General features: G+C 54.6%; 1 protein-coding gene across 1 annotated transcript in view; it reads right to left on the bottom strand.

Annotated features, from left to right (window-relative positions):
* Positions 1-1059: 1059 nt before the first annotated feature.
* ZRANB1 (zinc finger RANBP2-type containing 1) overlaps positions 1060-21710 on the bottom strand; it is a 39870-nt gene continuing 19219 nt past the window's right edge. The window contains exons 3-10 of the mRNA XM_056106662.1: positions 18267-18454; positions 15172-15325; positions 14323-14394; positions 13095-13293; positions 4967-5087; positions 3657-3786; positions 3326-3555; positions 1060-2687 (exon numbers count right to left, since the gene is read on the bottom strand). Coding sequence (XP_055962637.1) covers positions 2469-2687; positions 3326-3555; positions 3657-3786; positions 4967-5087; positions 13095-13293; positions 14323-14394; positions 15172-15325; positions 18267-18454 — 1313 coding nt within the window. The 3' untranslated portion in view covers positions 1060-2468. The remainder of the gene's footprint in view (positions 2688-3325; positions 3556-3656; positions 3787-4966; positions 5088-13094; positions 13294-14322; positions 14395-15171; positions 15326-18266; positions 18455-21710) is intronic.

Genomic DNA, 21710 nt, shown 5'->3' with positions numbered 1-21710 from the left:
AGCCCGTCGGACAGGGCTCTATTCCCCGAGTCCTCACAGTGCCTCTTTCCCGGGTCAATGAAAGCCATCATTCTCCTCAAGATAACAACAGTGGGTTGCAATGGTAGAATCACGGACTCTAGGGACTGGAGCAGGTGAGGTGCATGTCTTGGGCACAGCTGACCTGGGTTCAATCCCCGACACCCCATATGGTCCCCATGCATCACAGGAGTGAGCCCTGGGTGGCCCAAAAAAGGAAAAAAAAAATTGATTCTGATTTGACCCCAGCAGCCCATGAGGCTTCTCCGACAGCGTCAAGGACCCACTATGTGCTGTGTCCATCACCCGGCTCTGGGCCTGCCCCGCCCCCCCCCCCCCCCCCCCATGCCAGAGGGAACAGCAGGCCCTACTGCGTGGGGAGCAGAAGCCTGGGATTTTAATTAGAACCAAAGCACCACACTCGGCTCCCTAGAAAAGCGCGCCGTCTGCCCACATGGCCCAGGGTCGACCCAAAGACATTCGGGTCTGTCCCTGGACACAAGGACTCTGCTACTAAAAGTGCCGCGTTCTCCTTGGGCCAGAGTCGTGGCTGTGTAGGCCTCAGCGTCACTAACCGGCATGAACTCACTGGAGGTTTGGCCTTCGGCTGAGGCCAGGACACGGGAGGAGACGGTCACCCAGGAGACCAGAGTGCATGCAGCCTGGCCTTCGAGCAGCGCTGACTGACCGCAGTGCAGCGAGCGACTCCATGCCTGCACCCCTCCCCACACAGTGCTCTCAAAGAGGGTGGTTTGTGCGTACTGCCGAGGGGCAGGATCTCTGCTTCTCCGGCCGCCTCTCCAGTGGGAGACCAGACCGAGACCTCCTCAGACCCCCCCACTGCTCTGGCCTCGGCGACCTGACTGAGACCACAGCGGGCCGGGGCCGTCAGAGAGAGACGGCTCTCGGCAGTCCGGCCCCGGCCACGGAAAATGCGCTTGTGTGGGATCGACTCGGCGCAACCGAGGCTCCGTCCCGGGAATGCCTTTGACGAGTGTTCGGAGGGAGAAAGAAAGAAAAGACGTGACACCTGGTGGGTATTTTTCTATTTTTAGTATTCCAGCATTAAAACTGAGGTTGTGCACAGTTCAATACCATCTAAACAGAACTCAGGAGAAAACAAGAAGCAAATATTTTAAAAGGTTTCACAGCCTTTTCACCCAAGGGAAGGAGAAGCGCGTGTGTGGACGGACCCACCATGTACACACACCGGGGCGGTCCCCAGATTCCTCGCCACGCGGTTAATGGTCTACAAAGTGCTTATCAGGACACGGAGTCTCTGTGTTCCTGAGAGAGGTCGGAAATTTTTACCCAGTATTCAATTTAAACCTGAAGTGGTCAAATAATACTTCTTGATAGCAAGACTTCCTTTCTACCCAACTTGAAATAAGATGGCCACAGGCAGCCGACATGCAGAAATTCTCAGTTGCTCGCTGAGGAACTCACACGACGCAATCACCACCCCGCTGCGATTTTAGAATCCTTATTCGTTGCGGAACGGATATTCCCAATTAGCGCAAGCAAAGGCATGCCTTTCTACCTTCAAGCAGAGGCGGTGAAATCCAGCAGGAACCCAGAGAGGCCCTCTGCCTGCCCAGTTGGGAATATGCCACCGTCGCTCGAGCCAGAGAGAAAGTTCCCACGATTCACCTCACGGGCGCAACCCCGGCTGGCATCCCGGGAGGGAAGAGTCAGACTGACCGCCGCCCCGTCGGGCAGAGTCCTCTGCAAGGGCTCTCTTCCCAACAAACGAATATCTAAATACTGAAAGGGGGGCGTTGTCAGAAAACTCGAAAAAAGTAGTAGTAGAAACCAAAACCCTTTACAAATAAGGGAAACAACATCTATGAAGCTCACTCAAAAAAAAAGGAAAAAAAAAAATCTTGCCTTGCAATTTGTTCCTTCAAGATTGGATTTTATTGGGCACAACAGGAACGAAATCATTAATAAAATAAAAAGCTTGTCGTTCATTTACGGTTTGCTGTGAATAATTTAGTCTCTAACGAGCTCTAGTGAGACTGCACGGGAAATGGGTCTTTGTGGTGGGAGCAGAGAGCCAGGTTCTGCTTGAAAGGTCTCGGAGGAGCCAGGAGCCACGAGCCACCTGCCATGTGCTCTGGTAGGTGCCATGCTGGGAAACTTCTCAGGAATATGAAGATGCTGGTACAACGTCTCCTATCACACAACTTCCTACACAACCACATGCGTTACTTTATAGACAGATTTACAATGTGAAAGGGGAAGTTCTGTCTTCGTGTTTCACAAACGAGTCCGAGCCGGCCGTCTGGCGTCCGGCCGGCCGCGGGTGGGGAGGCCCCGGGGAGGCCCCCGGGCCGCCCCGCCCCGCCCCGCCCCGGCCGGTCTGCTCCTTGCGGCCGGCCAGGCGCTCTGCCCGGGAGCCCGCACACCCGGCTCCGGAGCGCCCGTCCCTCGGTCTTCGGCCCCGGCTCTCACTCGTCCTCGTCGTCTTCGTCCTCCTCCCCGTCGGACAGGGACGTGCAGGGCCGGATCTGCCGGTAGCGGTCGAGCCACTTCTCCACCATCTGCGTGACCAGCGGGTGGTTGCGCCGCCGCGAGCTCTTCTGCATGGCCACCAGCACGCCGCCCTCGGTCACGCAGCAGTCCAGCCACTCCCGGAGGAGCTTCTCCTGCTGCTCCTCGTTGCCGAGCTGCGGGGGCCGGGCGGGGGGAGGGGAGACGCGCGGGTCAGTGGAGGGAAGAAGCCGCCCGAGGCCGGAGGGGCCCCGAGAGGGCCGAAGCTGCCCCGGCCTGCGACGCCAGACCCCCGCCCAGGAGGAGGGAAGGACGAAACTAAGCACCTGGCCGGTGACCTGCGCCGAGCAAAGGCCAGAGAAGGACAGTCGCGGCTCCCGAACACGAGGGAAGCCACGCCCGCCCCCCCCCCCCCAGAAGGTCAAACGCTGCGGCCCTTCTCGGAGCACAAGCCCCGTGCCCGCGCACTACCCAGCACCCGAGGGCGGCTTGCTCTCCTCTGCCGTGACCTCACACCAACATCCCAAGTGCGGTGTAGGAAAGGTGGCTCCTGGGGGCTGGAGCGACGGCACAGCCGGTGAGGGCACTGGCCTTGCGAGCAGCGGACCCCGGTTCAACCCACCGCATCCCTTACGGTCCCCCGAGCACCGCCAGGGGTAATTCCCGAGTGCAGAGCCAGGAGGAAGCCGTGGGCTGTGCATCGCCGGGTGTGACCCCAAAAGCCAAGAAAACTAAATAAATAAAAAGAAGAAGGAAAAAGTGGCTCCTAACTTGCTCTGACCAGGACTGAGCGGACGTGGCACGGGGCCCTCACCTCCTGCGCAGAAAGGAAGTGCACGTGGAGCAGCTTCCTCTCGCTGTCCACCAGAGGCAGGAACGTGATGGTGACGTCGTCGTCCGTGTCCAGGTTAGCACCAGCGCCCCGGCCGCCGTAGCCGTCATTTTCCATGGCGACCAGGGCGGAGAAGTGGCCCCTCGTATAGCCCAGAGCAATCGGACTTTTCCAACAGAAACTCTGTTCCCACAACAAAGGCAGATAAACACCTGGGAGAAGGGCAGAGAACCACAACTGAGATCTCCAGCGACGCCCACCGCCTCGGCACGAGCGCGCAGGACTTCCAGCGCACTCCGGATCCACAGCTTACCTTGAAACCGAGTGTATCCTAAAGTTTCTCCCCGGAAACTCTTGTAGTATTTGACCCCATAAACTATGATTGGTCGCCTAAGAATATGCGCGAGGACAAAAATGTGCGTCTGCTCCAAGCTCGCTCCAGGCTGTAGAAGACAAAAAAGCGATTTCGCTCTTTAAAACGCTTTCTCGGGGCCGGAGTGACAGCGCAGTGGGTGGGGGTTTGCCTTGCACGCGGCTGACCCGGGTCCGATTCCCAGCATCCCACATGGTCCCCCGAGAACAGCCAGGCGGAATTCCTGAGTGCGTGAGCCAGGAGGAATCCCTGTGCATCGCCGGGTGTGACCCAAAAAGCCAAACGGAAAAAAAAACAAAAAACAACCATTTTCTCGTGTCTGAGGCCCTGGTGGAAAGAGCAGCTCGCTCTTCGTGCGCTCCCCTTCCGCACTAACCAGCGCCAGGCTAAAGCAACAACTGCCTCCCGAGACGCGGGGTCCCTGTCAGGGATGGGCTCAGCAGGCACACAGATACCACCGTCCCAACTCGAGAACTGAAGAGACGGGAATGACTTCTGAGCAGGAGAACGAGACAGCAGAGGGCGTCGGCCTTCCAGACTCGCCTTCCGGCTGAGTTACTCGTAAAAAGATGCTCCCGGGGCTGGAGCAATAGCACAGCGGGGAGGGCGTTTGCCTTGCACGCGGCCGACCCAGGTTCGATCCCCAGCATCCCATAGGGTCCCCCGAGCACCGCCAGGAGTGATTCCTGAGTACAAAGCCAGGAGTAACTCCTGTGCATCGCTGGGTGTGACCCAAAAACCAAAAAAAAAAGATGCTCCCAAGGTGTGTCCTTTCTGTGAGAGCGCTGTCCCTCCATGTGCACCACCGCAGATGGGACGCGCTGGCCTCCCTACGACCGGCCCCCCTCTGTGGGAATGACGTGTGTTTGCTAAGGAGCCCCACGTCTGATGTGCTGACACCGAGAGCTTCGAGGGGGCAGCCACAGGGCTCCTTCCTCGAAAGGCTCACTCCCAAGACCGCCAGGAACCCTCCGACCCACGGCTCTGCTCCTGATTTGTGTCACGTGACAACAAACCCGTGGGAGAAAGCCAAGGCTGGTCGTCCCCGGGGGGCCCTGCAGGACTCCACGACAAAGGAAGGGACCGGGGTCACTCTGGAGGGGGCGCGAGAGGCCGGAGCCAGCTTCTCTCGGAAGGCGCGTCTGGGAGACAAAACTGTCCACCGCGGACTCATCACGGAACACAGCCTGTCTCTGCCCCTTTCTGGCCCCAGGAGTCCCCCGGGGTCACCAGCAGACGACGGCGCTCACCTGACTGGCGAGGGAGAGGATGAACGCCCAGTCTTCCTGCCACTGCTCCTCTCGGAGAGAGAAATGTAAACCGAAGCTCTGAGAATACCACGATTCCCAATCTTTCCAACGCGTGTAAAACCTGAGAAAAGGAAAACAGACCTCAGGGAACAGTGAACGGCAACTTGATCCTGTACTCAGTGAAGTCTGAAGGAGTTCGTGGGCAGATTAGTCTTTTCGGACAAAAAAGGTCTCCGCGCTGGGCCACAGCGATAGTATGACAGGGAGGGTGTTTGCCTCAAATGTGGCCGACCTGGGTTCGATCCCCAGCACTCCGTCTGGCCCCCGGAGCCCCTCCAGCAGTGATCCCCGAGCACAGAGCCAGGAGTCAGCCCTGAACACCTTCGGCTATGGCCCTAGAATCAAACTCACTAATGAGCCACCAACTATCAACAGACTGGACGCGACCCATGTGTTCATCACAATATCCAAATCACTTCCTTCAGGTTACTTTCATTATATACATTATCTGATCATCAAATATAAAGCATCACTGCAACAAAAACCATTCTTAATATGCAACACTTCTAGGGGTCTCACACATGGCAGAGTCCTCACCCCCAGTTTCCAGGCAACCCCCAAGCAGACTGGGAATAGTCCCAGGTCCTCTGCACTCCCAAGGAAGGATGTGATGTGTGTGTGTGTGTGTCTCTGAGTTGGGGGTGGTATGTGTGTGTGGGGGGGGTATGGGTGTGGGTGTTGGGGGGAGGGAGAAGCTGATAAACAGAAAACGTTAATTAGGAGCCTTGCCCAGCGGTGCTCAGGGGTTCCTCCTGGCTCTGCACTCAGGAATCCCTCCTCATGGTGCCCAGGGGACATACGGGGTCCCAATGACCAAACCGGGGTTGGTCACCTGCAAGGCAAACGCCCCACCCCCTGTACCATCACTCCAGCCTCAATTTAAAACTTCTTGGTGCCTGAAATGAACGAGTCTGTCAAAAATGAAACGGTGAATGCACTGAGAACTCCTTGGGGATAAGTAAGTTCAGGAACAGAGACTGGGTGTTTTTAGCTTGACGAGTAAGTACGGTGCAGGGAGTGGAGATACAGTAGAGTTCGGACAGTGTTTGCCTTCCACACGGCCAACCTAAGTTCCAACCCCGGTGTCAGATACGGAGTGATCACGGAGCACAGCCCGAGAGCGGGCGGGGGGTGGGGAGGAATCATCTAGAAAACATAAACACCATGCAAGGAGACACACACTCCTGATTTCAAAGCCTGACACTGTAAGAGACACTCAAGACAGTCAAGGGGAAACGGCAACCTGGAGAAAAACAAAACAGGACTTTTGCTGTCCAAGAATTTCTGCACGTCCCAACACAATGGAAACAAGTCTTTTCAACACACGGCATGTGGACGACTCAATCACATGCCGACATGCAGAATATGTCTGTTTGTTGTTTTTGCCATGGCCTCTGGGACCACGCCCAGTTAATGCTCAGGGCTCACTCCTGGCTCTGGACTCAGGAATCACGCCTGGTGGTACGAGGACCGGGTGGGAGGCCGTGATCAAACCCGGCTCAGCCGTTGTAAGGCAAACGCCCTCCCTGCTCCGCACCATTGCTCCGGGCCACTTGTTTCATTTTTAAGACCAACCTGGAGGTGCTTAGGAACGACTCCAAGTTCTGTGCTCAGGGCTCACGCCTTGCTCTGTGCTCCGGAGACGGTATGCAGTGACTGGGAGAAACCAGGGCCAGCCCCTGGCATGCAGGTACCTTAAAAGCCCTGGACGCTCTCCGGACCGTGATTTTAGATCTTTATCCCACAGCTAAATAAAACTTAGTTTAAAATGAGTCCGACTACCTGAAATGTGAACTTGAAAGCTAAAAAATTCCAAAGGAAAATATGAAGTAAAACTTCAAAACGGGCAAATGTTAAGTAGCAAAAGACGGAAATGAAGGAGCCGGCAAGCAAGAGCAGATGGGAATGCAAGTTGAGGCAGGACGCCCTAAGCACCACGATGAAACGCACAGGTCAGAGTGCAAAGAAGGCCCCTGGCAAGTTACTGGGCTGGACACGGCCTAGGGTAAAACCCGAGGCACGAAGGAACAGTAACAGGAACTTCCAAATTAAAAAAAAAAAAGGGAACAGAGATGGGGGGAAAAAAAACAGAAAACAAAGTCCAATAACTAAGAGACAACTACAAATAACTTTTAAAATAATAATGGGCTGGGGCTGGAGCGATAGCACAGCGGGGAGGGCGTCTGCCTTGCACGCAGCCAACATGGCCGACACAGGTTCGATTCCCAGCATCCCACATGGTCCCCCGAGCACCGCCAGGAGCAATTCCTGAGTGCATGAGCCAGGAGGAACCTCTGAGCATCGCCAGGTGTGACCCTAAGAGCAAAAATAAATAAATAAATAAAATAATAATGGAAGTCACAAAAAAAGGAACTAAATAATTTGGGGAAAAAAAGAATAAATTTGAAACAACAGTGACCCAGAACTTCACAAAACATCGGACACTACAGCAGTTTTGGGGAGCTCGAAGAGCACCAAGAAGAAAAACACACCAGAGGCTGGAGTGACAACACAGCGGGCAGGGCGTTTGCCTTGCACGCGGCCGACCTGGGTTCGATTCCCAGCGCCCCATACAGTCCCCCAAGCACTGCCAGGAGTAACTCCTGAGTACAGAGCCAGGGACCCAGAAGTAACCTCTGAGCATCGCCGGGTGTGACCCAAAACAGGAAGAAAAAAAAATCAAAAAGAGAAAAATCACCAGAAAAAGAAGAATGAAGACCTGATTTTCAAATCACAGAAAAGTACAGATAAGAAAAAAAAATCTGAAATGAGTCAAAGTAAAACTACAGAGATAAAAAGAATTCCATCTGAGTGACGGCCTCTCCAACCATCCAGAGAAGACAAGTGAAATGTCGAGAGAACCGCTGAGAGAAAACTCTACCAACCTAGAGTTCTTTGCCCTCAGAAGTTACTCTTCATATAGACTACTCTGCACTGTAGCACTGTCCTCCCGTTGCTCACTGATTTGCTCCAGTGGGCACCAGTAACGTCTCCATTGCGAGACCTGTAGTTACTGTGTTTGACATATCAAATATGCCACGGGGAGCTTGCCAGGCTCTGCCGTGCGGGCGGGATACTCTCGGTAGCTTGCCGGGCTCTCCGAGAGGGGCGGAACAGACTATTCAAATAAACAAAAATTGATGAAATCTGTTACCCATTCAGAAACGTTAAAAGTTTATTTGAGCGGGGGAAGAATTTACTACAGGCCAGAAATTGGGAATCTAGGAACATCGAAGGGAAATAAAGGCAAACTACAAATAACCATTTTTCTAACTCTTTCTTGATCTAACACAGTTTACTCGAAGAGCAACAACAGCACATGTGATCGTGTTCCCTGTCTGCGGCATCTAGACACACGCGCTCCCAGACACAGCTACACCCAGTGCTCCGTGGAACCAAAACGGGTGCCGGCCAAGACGGCTGCAAGACCCTGCAGAGGACCCGGGCCTGCTCTGGGGGTGCCTTCAGCCACACGCTGCGACCAGTGGTCACTCCAGGCCTGAGCTGGGCACGGGAGTCCAGGCCCTGGGCCGCCCTGCACACAAACCCGCCGCGCTGCCCCTTGGCTCGGGCCGCTTTGTTACCACAAGGCAACGGCGAAACTCACGACAAGTTAGGAAGGAAGCCTGGATCGCTGAATGCGGAGACATACCGCAAGCCCTAGTGCAACCAACCTATGAAAACTGACCAAGGATCACCGATGCGAAACAGGCTGGATCAGAAACACGAACGGCAGAGTGAAGACAAAAACAGGCAGGAAACAGGCACCAACAACAGCCTGGGGTGCTGGGTGTCGGGGCACCCGGAGATGCTCTGGGGACGGACGGCATGTGGCGCTTGGGGGCCGGCTCCAGAGAGCCGCAGGGAAGGCAGGAGCCCCCCAACCCCACACCTGGTGGGTCTCGCTCCGGCTACCAACGCTCACCCCGTCCCGACAGTATCCAGCAGGTGCAGAGCACAGCCACTTCGAGAAGAACTTGTCGGTTTCGTGAGACGTGTGATCCTGCAATCGTGCACCCGAAAATTGACCCCCGTGAGCTAGAAATGCACGTTATCAAAACCCGAATAGATTTTATAGCTGCTTTATTCATGGCTGTCAAAAGCTGCAAGAACCAAGATGCCCTTCGAGAGAAACGAACGGATAAATCGGCTGGTTCATCCAATGAAATATTCTCAAAAGGAAATGACTGATAAGGTCACGAGGGAAACGGGGAGGAAGCTGAGAAGCAGTTAACAGGTGGAAGAGGCCGATCTGAAGTCGAGACGGGGTACACTGACCCCAACCGTACGACAAGCAGTTCAAAGCAAAACTATTTACGGACTAAAACGACAACGGTGGGTCTCGGTGGCAGAGCCCTTGGGTTGCACGAGTTGAGGCCCTGGCACCTGGCACCTGGCACCTGGCACCTGGCCCCCTGGCCCCCTTCCTCTCCCCCTCCCTCCACTCCTGCCTCTCTCCCCCCAGAGAGGGAGAGAAAAGGGAGGAAAAGACCAAGTGGCGGAGCAAAGGACAGTCACATGGCGCCATTGTCCACAGCCACTGAAAGCCCCTGGAAGGAGCTTCACACGCTGTCATTCACGGGTCTCACCATCTGTGGCTCCACTTGGTCCAACAGCACCCAAACTGGAGCATGAAATGTTGGCCACCGCCACCATTCCTGTAGGTACCGCCGTCCAACGACAGCCAAGAGTAAGCAACAGGTGAGAGGCCAGCCCGGGACACCCGAGGGTCAGCCACGCAGAGCCCCCGCATCACTGCAACGGAGTACAGAGTCTGGGCGGCGCGCCTATGCAGACCGCCAAATGAAACGAACGCGCGCTCTGATCCTGGATGTTCCTATGGGGGAATCACACGGGGGCTGGGGGCTGGGGGCTGGGGGCTGGTCAGAGGGCACAGACAGGGCAAACCGTTTCTTCAGAGTTTCTTCTAAATTAAAAATGCCACTTTTATTTTGCTTCTTGTTTTTTTAACGGCATCTGGACCAGAATTAAGAGTCCACGAGGTAAGGCCCTGCGTGGAGCGGTCTGTTCGAACCCCCAGCACCACCTGGGGTCCCCTAAGCACCGCCAGAGGCCGCTCTCCTAAATGGTCAGGAAGAGACCCCGAGTACCACCAGGGTGAGAGGGCGCACAGCGAGCCAGGCACTCACTGTGCACGTGAACCCGACTCAATCCCCGGCACCACCAGGAGTGACTCCTCACTGCAGAGCCACGAGGAACCCCTGAACACGGTCAGGTGACACTCACGGTCACGGTCCTCCCGCTGTTCATCCATTTGCTCAAGCGGGCCCAGTAACGTTCCCATCATGAGACTTGTTGTTACTGCGTTTGGCGTATCGAGTATGTCACGGGGAGCCTGCCAGGCTCTGCCGTGTGGGCGGGATGCTCTGGGTAGCTTGCCGGGCTCTCCGAGAGGGGCGGAGGAATCGAACCCGGCTTGGCCGGGCCAGCCTCGCGCAAGGCAAACGCCCTACCACTGTTCTATCGCTCCAGCCCGTGTCACTCACAAGCCAAAAAATAAAAACGTCTAAGGAGACGCGGCACAGCCAGCTCACAGGGCACAGTTCCTCGCCGCTGGCCGTCACGGGAAAGGCTGACCCACAGGTCCGTCACAACAACCACTCGCACTGCCGGGGCTCGCGGCCGCTTTGCACCGGCATGCCAAGGAGTGACACAGCCACCACCGAACGAAAACAGCCCGCGCTGGGCATCAGGAGGGGGTCAGTGAAAGGAAATGACCCAGAGTCTGGTTGTCAGGCACACGTTTCTACAGGACGTTAGCAAGCATCATGCCAGCGGGCTCCGATTCCATGCCCAGAGCTGGCCAAAAGGGCCCGGGCGGGACCCGCTCCCCTCACCTGGAGTGACAATCCCAGCAATCCCAGTCCACGCAGACCTGAGCTGTCCTCGTAAATCCCGCGCGGTGGCCCTCTCCGCCTCCCCACCAGGGCCCAGGGCCTCCGCCCCCATCACCCACCGCCAGGTGAGGAAGAAGCGGCCCCCTGCAGGGGGCACCAGCGGGAAAGGCGCCCGGGCCCTGTGCAGGAGCAGCTCTGTGTGGCTGCACTCAGGGGTCGGGGACCGTCCCACCCACTCGCCCAGCCCTAGAGGCGGTCACTTGTGCGGCCGTCTCCGTCTTGTGGGTCACACCCAGGCGGGCAGGGCGGCCGCAGAGCACAAGCCAAGCCGGAGGGCGCCTGGACACCCACACGGCCAACAAGACAAAGCGACCACCACCAGGCTGCCACAAAGCCCCTCACCAAGACAAGGCCGCGGGGCTGAGCCGTTCATCCTTGAGCTACTCCCGATACCGGACGCGGCCATCAGGGGCAGGAGGCAACTTCAGACAGACCAATGCTAGTGAACATACATTTTTACTCTCTCAGTATACTTGATTCTACAATTTAGGCTTCGTCGAGGGAATCCGAGTGCCCTCATTTTCAAATCCTCGTGAGTATCTTTCACAAGGAAATGCAACATCTCTGTTCTCCGGAGTTCACAGGTAATATTAGAATGTGACCCCCAAACACGACAACAAAATCCACAACCAGAATGTGTTCACAAGTCCTGTGAAGCTATCAGACACTTATCTGGAGTAGGGTCATCGTAACTGCAAAAGCATTCAAGTAGCATATGTGTTTGGGGTGGGGGCTGAGAGTACCCTTTGATCCTGAATAGAACATTTGACATTTGATCCTGAATAGAACATCTGACATTTCAATTCTCTTTTACCTACTAACTTTAACAGCGGGCAATTTAAAAGCCTCTTTCGGCTTCAAATTTCTCATTTAAAATATGAAAATTAGAAGACATGTTAGCACAAAAAACAAGCAAATACTCAAGTCAAGAAAATCAAAAGATCAGAGGCCGTAGCAATAGCACAGTGGCTTCACTTATACAGGGCTCTTTTTTTTTTTTTGCTTTTTGGGTCACACCCATCGATGTACAGAGGTCACTTCTGGCTCTGCACTCAGAAATTACTCCTGGCGGTGGTCAGGGGACCCTATGGGATGCTGGGAATCGAACCTGGGTTGGCCGCGTACAAGGCAAACGCCCTACCTGCTGTGCTATCGCTCCAGCCCTATACAGGGCTCTTGTCCTGCACACAGCTGACCCAGGTTCGATCCCCGACACCCATATGGTCCCCCCAAGGCCCGCCAGGAGTGATTCCTGAGCCCAGAGCCAGGAGTAACCCCTGAGCACTGCCAGGTGTGGTCCAAAACCAAAACAAAGTGGCCAAAGTACTAAGCCTCCAGCCATTGTTTCAAGTTCACAGCCACCTTTAACCTTGGCGAGATGCACGTGTGAAGCCTTCTGGGGCGGCTGCGAATGTGAGTGCGGCTCCGACGGAGGTGAGTGCCAGTGGGATTCTCAGCGGAACCCCTCAGGATGGGGCGGGGCAGGAGAACTCCATCTCCTGGATCCACACAGGAATGCACGCGTACGGCACACGGTGCCTGACACTCGCTGGCAAAGGGGGTGTTCACGGAGGTGGAACACACACACACACACACACGGAGAGACGGTGAGCAGTCAGTCAAATGAGAGGAACTGGATGCGCGCGCGCACACACATACACTTTAAATAAAAATACCCTAACACTACCTGCCTCGGGAAAATACAGTGTCAGGAACTCTCAATGTAAAATAATTACACGCAAACATGTGCTTTTACACGTTTGTCTTCTATGTGGAGAACATATTTGATATGTCCATTTGCCATAGAGACACCTATCGCCACACACCTGTCAGCTGCTACGAACCACAAAGGCTTCCGTTTCAAGCGTAACAGCCCCCAGGTCAGGGGCACGCACACGCCATGCACAGACTCTGGCTCCATCTCCCGCGGGGGGCCACCCTGGCGGCCCTTGGCACAGCATGCTTGAAGCCCTCTGGCCCAGCTGGCCAACTACCTCCGGAGTGCCCCCCTCCCCCGCCCCAGGCCCCTGGCACTGTCCTGGGGCCCTCGGGGACAAGAGCGGAACGGCAGGGTCCAGGATCCGAGCCCCCTGCCCCAGGAAACACGCGGCCCCCGGGGCAAGCGCCCGGCCAGGAAGGCGGCAGCTCACCAGTGTGAACAGTCGTGCAGGCTGTCGTGCAGGGCTTTGCGAAGCACCGAGTCCTTGTCATAAATGCCCCAGGTGGCCTGCAGGACCGAGTCAAGTAAGCAGTCCCCGGCAGTGCGGTTCCAAAGTGCATACAGACGACTGTCCAGCCGGGTGGCCAGCTCCAGGGACCAGTTTATGATGGGAGATTCTTCCTCTAACTCTGCATGACCAACGGAGAGAACACGGTTATTGTCACACCCAGGAAAGTCAGGACGAGAAGTGGAGGAAGAAACCCATTCTCTAGGGGCTAGCAAGCTTAGGGATGATTTTTTCTTTTTAATGCCTGAACAAATTTGATCGACTGAAATACAAACCCTTATTGGCCATAGAATTTATTCAACTTTAAAATTCTTTACGATTTATTTTCCTAAAGTGATGGATGCAGGGCCAGAGCAGTAACACCACAGGCAGGGTGCTAGCCTGACACGCGGTTGACCTGATCACCAGCACCCCGTATGGTTGCCCCCACATTCTGCCAGGAGCGATCCCTGAGCACAGAGCCAGGAGTAAGTCCTGAGCACTGCTGGCTGTGACCCAAAGAATGAATAAGCAAAATTCAACGGAGAAATGTTCTCCTTTCAGAAGCGAAGCAGGCCCCCCCGAGGACCATCCGTGAGCGTGGCCCTGTCCCCTGTGTCACAGCTGAGAGCCAGAGAAAGCCGCCTGTCTGCCTCGGAATCCCTCCCGGCCTCTGAATCCCTTCCGGTACGATTTCTTGTTCCCCGCTTTCCTCTGCTGCCGCTTCTGCTGTGACAGTACTGTGGGGCTCCGGGTGGACACAGCCTCGCGCGGGCAGCTACAGCCCTTGGCTCTGTGTGGACACGGGCAGCTGCAGTCCTGGGCTCCGGGTGGACATGCCAGAGGTGGACACGCGCACGGGCGGGCACTCTGCCGCTGAGCCGTCGCTGGCCCCCGGGCGAGCATTTCCACATCACGATGAAGCTCTGACCTTCTGACAGCTCAAAGGGCTGGAGTGGGGTTTCTCCCGCTAGAGGCCTGGGTTCAAGGTGGCCCCCAGGTCCCCCCCAAGAGACCCCCCCCATACCTCCCTGCGTGAACAGTCCTGGCACACTCGCTCCCCACCCAAGTTTAAATAAAGCTGCTGCCCCCCAGACCTTGTGAAATAAAGCGCGAGCTTTATAAAAAAAATGAGTGAAAGAGAAAGTACGATTATTAATCCCTGGCTTACCTTTTTGCACATCTCTGTCAAGCACCTCATCAAATAATTTTTCTTGGACTGTTGGAGGTAAATCTTCAATATCTACAAAGGAAAAAAATGACTTAAAAGATCTTCTGCCTCATAACTCAATAAATCTGCTACCAACATCCAACAGCAACCTCTCCTAAAAGAGTATCCGCCCACGGAAGTTTATCAAGTAGCTTTAGAGAAAAACTGCGCATGCAGAGTACGCGGCAGAAGTGAAAATATTTCAGTTCCACGCTTCACCACCCCAGAGCGGTTGATCTAAGAACAGTGACACCTGAACCCAGTGACTCCATGCAGCTGTCAAGGAGAAGAGTGAACCCAGCTGGCAGGGCTGTGGACCGGCCCGGGGAGACAGCAGGGGCTGGGCAGCGAGTGCTCAGCTGCGGGTGCGAGTCCCGCGTTCCCTGAACCGACTCGGCCGAGGAGGTCACAGCTCCACTCTGCCCACCCGGAGCACGGACCCGGCTCTGCTCTCGCAAGGCCGGGAACTGCCCGAGGAAGTGTCAGGTGAGACAACAGGGTCTGATGGGGTGGAGGGAGCGGAAATATCACTAAATTTTACAATGAAACCAAAGAGGGGAAAAAAAGGGGCAGGGCGGAACGTCTTCCATACTGGAAGCCAGTTACTGTGTCAGTTGCTCCCTCCCTCCAGACGACTTGGGCACTCGCTTCCGAGGGACCCTTGGACTAAGAGAAGCAGCCTGAATCGACAGAGGCTCGCGCAGTAGCCAACGTATCTGCTTTCTAGCAAAAGTATTTTCACTCAGGATATTTAGGAAAAAAAAAAAAAAAGAGGGATGGCACTCTTTCCACTTCAAAATTTGGAGTTACCTGCTGGCAACGTAAATGTGACAAGGTCAGTCAGGAAATAGCAAGCAAAGTCCCCCTTTCTTTGATGCAGAGAAGCCGCGATCTCGCGCCGGATCTGCTCTGTCAGCTCAGGACACACCATTGCTGGAATACACTTCGCTGCTTGCTGAGACACCTTCAAGACAAGAACCAGGGGCCAGAGAGAACAGGACAGGAGGTTAAGGCGCTGGCCGTGCATGCAGCCAATTCAATCCCCGGCGACCACAATCCCCAGAGCAATGATAGGGAGTCACTCTAAACAGAGCCAGGAACAGCCTCGGAGCACGACTGGGTAAGGCCCCAAACCGAAGGGGGAGGAAAAAATACCAACAACAATAAACACCGTACTCTGCATCACGTTTACCGTCGACAGAGCGGAAAAGAACAGCATCTCAAGAGAGGGCTGGACAGAGCGCAACAGCCCGAGCTCTGCACGCACGCCGGAGACTGGGGTTCAGTCCCCGGCAGAGGACACTGAGCACCCTGAGCTCCCTGAGCTCCAAGCACAGACCCAGAACAACACCCACCACCCAGGCACTGCCAGGTGTGCCCCCCCCCAAAAAAAGTCACTGTCCCTGTCTTCCAGGTGTTCATCGATTTGCTCAAATGAGCACCAATAACGTCTCACAACAAATTGTGAGACTTGCTGTTTCTGTTTTTGGCAGATTGAATACGTCACGGGTAGCGTGCCGAGCTCGCCGAGAGGGGTGGAGGAATCGAACCTGGGTCGGCCGCATGCGAGGCAGACGCCCTACCCGCTGTGCTATCGCTCCAGCCCCTAACGAACGTATTTTTTAAAACATCACAAAAACTTCCCAGTTACTCGAGGTTTTATAATATAACCAATATTCATATGTCTACTCATACAACACTCCAGACAAACGGCCATAAAAATGATTCGCCTTCCCTATCATTGATTCTTTTTCTTGGTTAGGAATTAATCAGAAAAATAAACAGTGATGCCTATGAAAGTGCGCACGGGGCCAGAGAGAAATATCCGCAGGCACCTCGTGGACTCAGCCCGAGCACTGCTAAGTATGGCACAAAAAACAAAGAAAGTACACATAAACATTTATTAGTCGAATTACAGATCCAGCCCATTATTTCTTCAAAAATGAAGCTTGCTCCTTCGAACATCCTGTGGCCAATAGACTCCACCCTGCTTTAGAAGTCCACCCTGGGTCTACCGCACGGGCCCTTTCTCCCTGAACGTGGATCTCGCCTGCTGGTCTCCTAGTGTTTCTCTGCTGACCTACTTTCACTCCAGAGATGCCTGTGTTTGCTCTCGCCCCTCACATCTTTCTAAATAAGTTTCAATAAAACCTACCTTGATTCACCGCCCCCCCAAAAAAAGTATATTCCCTTAAAAGTGACACAAGGCTGGAGACAGTCTCGCGGACAAGGCACAGAGTCGACCTGGGTCCACCCCCTACCCCCTAGAAGGTCCCACAGGCCCACCAGGAGTGATTTCTGAGCACTGAATCAGGAGTAACCTCTAAGAACCAACGGTGTAACCCAAAAAAACAAAACATACAAAAGACTGTTGAGAGATAAGCCCTCAAATTTATGAAGGCAACCTATGAAAAAGGGAGCTGGGCGCATGAAATGGCACAAAGAAAGCAGCTTCAATGAATGGTGCTGGGAAAACAAGACAGCCACAAGCAAAAAACAGAGGGAAAAAAAAAAAAAGAAAAACCCCAAGAAATCGAAAGAAACAAACTACAACCTCTCGCAAATCATCATCACAAAAATCCAATCAAAGTGGACTAAAGCCCTTGAAGTTCGACCAGAATCCATAAAACACAACTGAGGAAAACAGGTAAACTCTCCAGGTCACGGACTGCAGGTGCCTCCGAGGGTCCGGCCCCAGCGGCAAAGACAGCACAAGCAAAAAATAAACGAGTCCACAAGAAACTAGGGAGTCTCTGCACGGCGAGATAGTCAGGCTGAACTAAAAAAGACACTAACTAAACAGGAGGAAACACCAGCACGTCACACTTGAGATGCCGGGCTGGAATCGCAGACAGACACGGACAGGTGAATGCATACAGATCACTCAGAGAACGCCACAACCACCTTCCCTTACAAGAAACAAAGCGACACAAAACACACAACGACCCCGTCAAAAACTGGGGAGAGAGATGAAATGATCCTCCCCCCGGGGAAGACAGTTCTGAGTGCCAGCCGGCAGTGGGCACTCACTGTCGCTTCTCAGGGAAACGCAAGTCGGAAGGCTGAGGCCTCCTCGCGCACCAAAGACTAGAGACGGGCGGGCGGGAAAAGGACCCTCGGTCCTGAGAGCAGGAACGGCAGCCTCCAGGGAAAGCCGCACGGGGAAGTCTTTTTTTTTTTTAAAAAAAAAAAAAAGAGTTCCCATAAGACCTAGTGGTTCCGCTTCTTGGCATCGACCCCCAAACTGCAGAAACACCGATCTGGAAAAAGTAGATGCACAAGCCGGTGTTCACTGCAACACTGCACGCAGCAGCCACCCAGGCACCGCTGACAGGCAGGCAGGCAACGCAGTGTGGCACACATGAAATACTGCTCAGCTCGAGGGGGGTATGCTGCAGCTGGCGTGTGCGTCGAGTTCGCTGGGGAGGATCAGGAGAGCTCGCTCTCTGCGGTCGAAGCGCGAAGGCAGCGCACAGCGCTGAACAAGGCAAACCCTTCCGAAGGGCTGGGGGGTGGGGGGTGCAGAAAGAAGGCGGGTGCAGTGACTTTACAGACGCCGCAAACGCTCACACTCTGGCCATCATGTCACCCCACCACGACTCAAAGGAGAAAAAAAGATCATCGAAACGTTCACCCTGGTTCTCTCCGAACTACAGAACTACAAATGAGAAAGATGACACCTTTCTGCTTTTGTTCTGTCTGAACTTTCGCCCAAGTCCACTGTTCTGAATTTTTTCCAGAAAGCAGGCTTTTCCATCGCCCCCAGGGAGTCACACAGACCACGAAAATCTTTCCAAGTCCCGGGTGGTAAGAACCTGACGCTTCGGAAGGGCCCATCGACACCCCGGACGTCAGGAACGAGACCCCGGGGCCGAGTCCCTCGAGCGAGCGAGCCGGCGGCTGACCTCGGTGAGCAGAATGGCCAGCATGTCCTGCCTCTGGAAGCGGATGGCCAGGTGCACCAGAGTGTAGCCGACATCAAAAGCGGAAGGCCGGTTCAGCAAGCGCACTTCGTCTGCGGTCAGCTGCCGGGCAATGTCCCCGCCCGATGACTTGTACGCTTCTATGGCGGCCAGGTCGCCTTCCACGACCCCTACAACGAGAACCAAGAGACAGGGCGTTCACTGGGCGTCTCCAGAGCACCTCGGGCTCTGAGCATTTGCTCCGGGCCGCCGTGGTCCTGGGCGTCGCTCACGCTTCCTGGAGGAGGAAAGTTAGTGTCATGCTCCCCGCGCCCCCACCTCGGACTTCTCTGCACAGCAGCAACCGGACAGACACTCACCTTCGGATCGGGCGGGCTCCGCGCTCTGGCGAGGAAGGGCAGGAATTGCGAGAATATACTAATGAGAGAGAGCGAAGACCCGCTCCCCAGCAGGAAAGCCAGACGGCAACAGAAGACACTGCTGGGCTGGAGAGGTACGGTCTCGCACACACCCAACCCGGGTTCGATCCCTGGCACCACCAAGTGTGGCCAAAAAAACCCCAAAACCTAACTAGCAAGAGATAATGATGTTCCCCTATTCGGGTCCTGGCTGCAAAAACTGTGAGAAGGGGGTGCTTCCAGCTGGTGCTGGGCTACGTTTCTGCCCTTGACAGTGAACCGGTAAAGCTAAATTAAAGCAAACAGCACCTTCCCAGTTGCTAACTTTGAAACCACCTCTACCCATTACAAACTGACTTCGACGTGAGCTAACGTTCGCAGTATCTTGATTTCAGGACCTCTCCAAAGCCAAGCGTTTCCCACATCCATTAAGTAGTAACATAGTCAGACTAAATCAGATGATTTTGAACTGAAATATGCCAGAACGTTACAAGTCGGCTGGAAGTAGGGAGATTTTGCCAAGTCCATCGAGAGTTTTTCCGACTGGTGTCAGCCAGCCAGCAGCCCCGTCCCTGAGCAGGACTCCACGTCTACAACAACACACCTTGGCGAAAAGTGGAGGTGGCAGGTCAGCCTCAGAGTTACCACAAACGGGCTGGAGCGATAGCACAGCGGGGAGGGCGTTTGCCTTGCACGCGGCCGACCCAGGTTCGATTCCCAGCATCCCATAGGGTCCCCTGAGCACCGCCAGGGGTGATTCCTGAGTGCAGAGCCAGGAGGAACCCCTGTGCATCGCCGGGCGTGACCCCAAAAGAAAAAGAAAAAAAAATTACCACAAACAGGTTCTGTTCTGATATCCAGGCTTTGGGGCCACACCTAACGGTGCTCAGAACTTTGGATGACTACCAGCAGTGCTCAGGGGCCAAGGCCTCGCCCACCGAACTGTCTCTCTTGCCCCAAACAATGACCTAAGACTAGGGGCTGCAGAGATAGCACAGTAGGTGGGGCACTTGCCGTTAAAGCGGCCAACCCAGGGTTCAGTCCACAGCAACCCCTATGGTCCTCCGAGTCCCACCAGGAGGATTCCTGAGCACAGATCCAGGAGGAAGCCCTGAGCACTGCCAGGTGTGGCCCAAAACAAAAATAAACAGAAAGACAAACCAAGACTGTAGGATCAAATCACGTCGTGCCCTAAGTTACAGCAAGCAAAAATCTGGGGATAAAATGGTAATATTTGTAGCACCGTTCTCATTTTCCTTTAAAATCTCTCACCAGTGTACCAATGCACCCGGTTTCCCTCCCGCCACCCCCAGAATCTCTCTCTTTGCGATCTCTATCCACTCCCCTTAGAAACCACCCCCCACAGGCTATTGAATTCCCGCATTCACTGACTGCCCTTAGCACACAGACCACCAACACAGCGTGAAACAAACAAAACAAAACAATGATTCCTGTGCGCAAAACAACCCACTTTCATCAAAATTCCGACCCATTCAAAGCAATCTTCAAATTAGGAAGTTCTAGACCCTTCCTGCAACTCCCACCCTCTCGCTGAAGACCTCTACCCTAACAAATACCCGGACGAGACTAAAATTCTGCTCCATTGGGGCTGGAGCGATAGCACAGTGGGCAGGGCGTTTGCCTTGCACGCGGCCAACCCGGGTTCGATTCCCAGCATCCCATAGGGTCCCCCGAGCACTGCCAGGAGTCATTCCTGAGTGCAAAGCCAGGAGTAACCCCTGTGCATCGCCGGGTGTGACCCCAAAAGCACCCCCCCAAAAAAAAATTCTGCTCCATCAAGCGACTACTTCTTACGGAACTTGTATTGTCACAGCTGGACGCTATACCCCAATACTTAATACTTCAAAAGCGCCCGTCTCTCGCACTTTGAAATCCACAGTAAGGGGCAGAGTGCCCTGGAAGAGTCACCCAGCTGGCACTGGGCACTGGGCACCTTCCCAAAGGGCAGGGCAGGCCGTAAGAACAGACAAAGAAACAGACGATGGCTAAAGGCGCAGCCCCACAGACCCGGGCACTTAACGACTCGTGTCAGTCCATGGGCAGGACCAGCCTGGAGACTTGCTTTCTGAGGGGTGCGTGTGGTTTATGTTTCAGAACCTACCAGGCCTTCCTGCATTTCCTTTTGTGTCAGCGGAGTTTCCTTAAAGAGCACCTTTTTTTTTTTTGGCTTCAACCCTATCAAAGCTATTTCCAGGTACATGCTATATCCTGCAATTTTCAGTTTGGGCCTTAACCTTTAAAAAATGAATTTAAATAAAAGATACAGGGGCCAGAAAGATAGTATAGTGGGTTAAGGCTCTTGTCTTACACGCAGCCAACCCTGGTCCAATCTTCAGCACCCCATACGGTCCCCCAAGTCAGGAGTGATTCCTGAGTGGAAAGCCAGGAGTAATCCCTGAGCATCGCCAGGTGTGACCCAAAACCTGGGGGGGGCGGGGATGAAATTTAGAAAACACACACACACACACACACACACACACACACACACACAACTTCTATGTATGACCCAAGAAACAGTGTTAAGTACATTCAAAAGCGCCCAAAGGCTCGGGCCCCAGAGACAGCTCAAGTGACCCTGAATTCAATCCCATGTGCCCCTTGGTCCCAAAGCACCCCAGCCACGCAGGGTGCACCCCGCTGACCCCCGAGCTCCCCTGGTCTGACCACCAGTTGCACAAGTCAAACCCTGTCAGGAACGGCCCCCACACAGCCCAACTCAATACCCGAAACACAGCAGAAAACAAAAACCAAACAACCGAGGACGCAGTCTGACGTGTGTGTACGTGTGCGTGCGTGCGCATGTGTGTATGTGTGCATATTCGAATATAGCCACTGGCAAGGAGTTTCTATTTCCGGCGACAACAATGAGTCCGTCTAAAGCTACACAGTGAGCCAGAGAGAGAACCACACGTGGCAACCCAGCTTCAACCCCCTGGAATCCCATGTGGTCTCCCAAGCCCTGAGTCAAGCACCAGAAGTAAGCCCTGAGCATTGTCGGTGTGGCCAA

Source organism: Sorex fumeus, unplaced genomic scaffold (genome assembly GCF_029834395.1).
Source record: "Sorex fumeus unplaced genomic scaffold, SorFum_2.1 ptg000142l, whole genome shotgun sequence".
NCBI classification, from domain to species: Eukaryota; Metazoa; Chordata; class Mammalia; order Eulipotyphla; family Soricidae; genus Sorex; species Sorex fumeus.
Note: the sequence above shows the minus strand (reverse complement) of the source record. Positions and strands in the feature narration are given on the sequence as shown.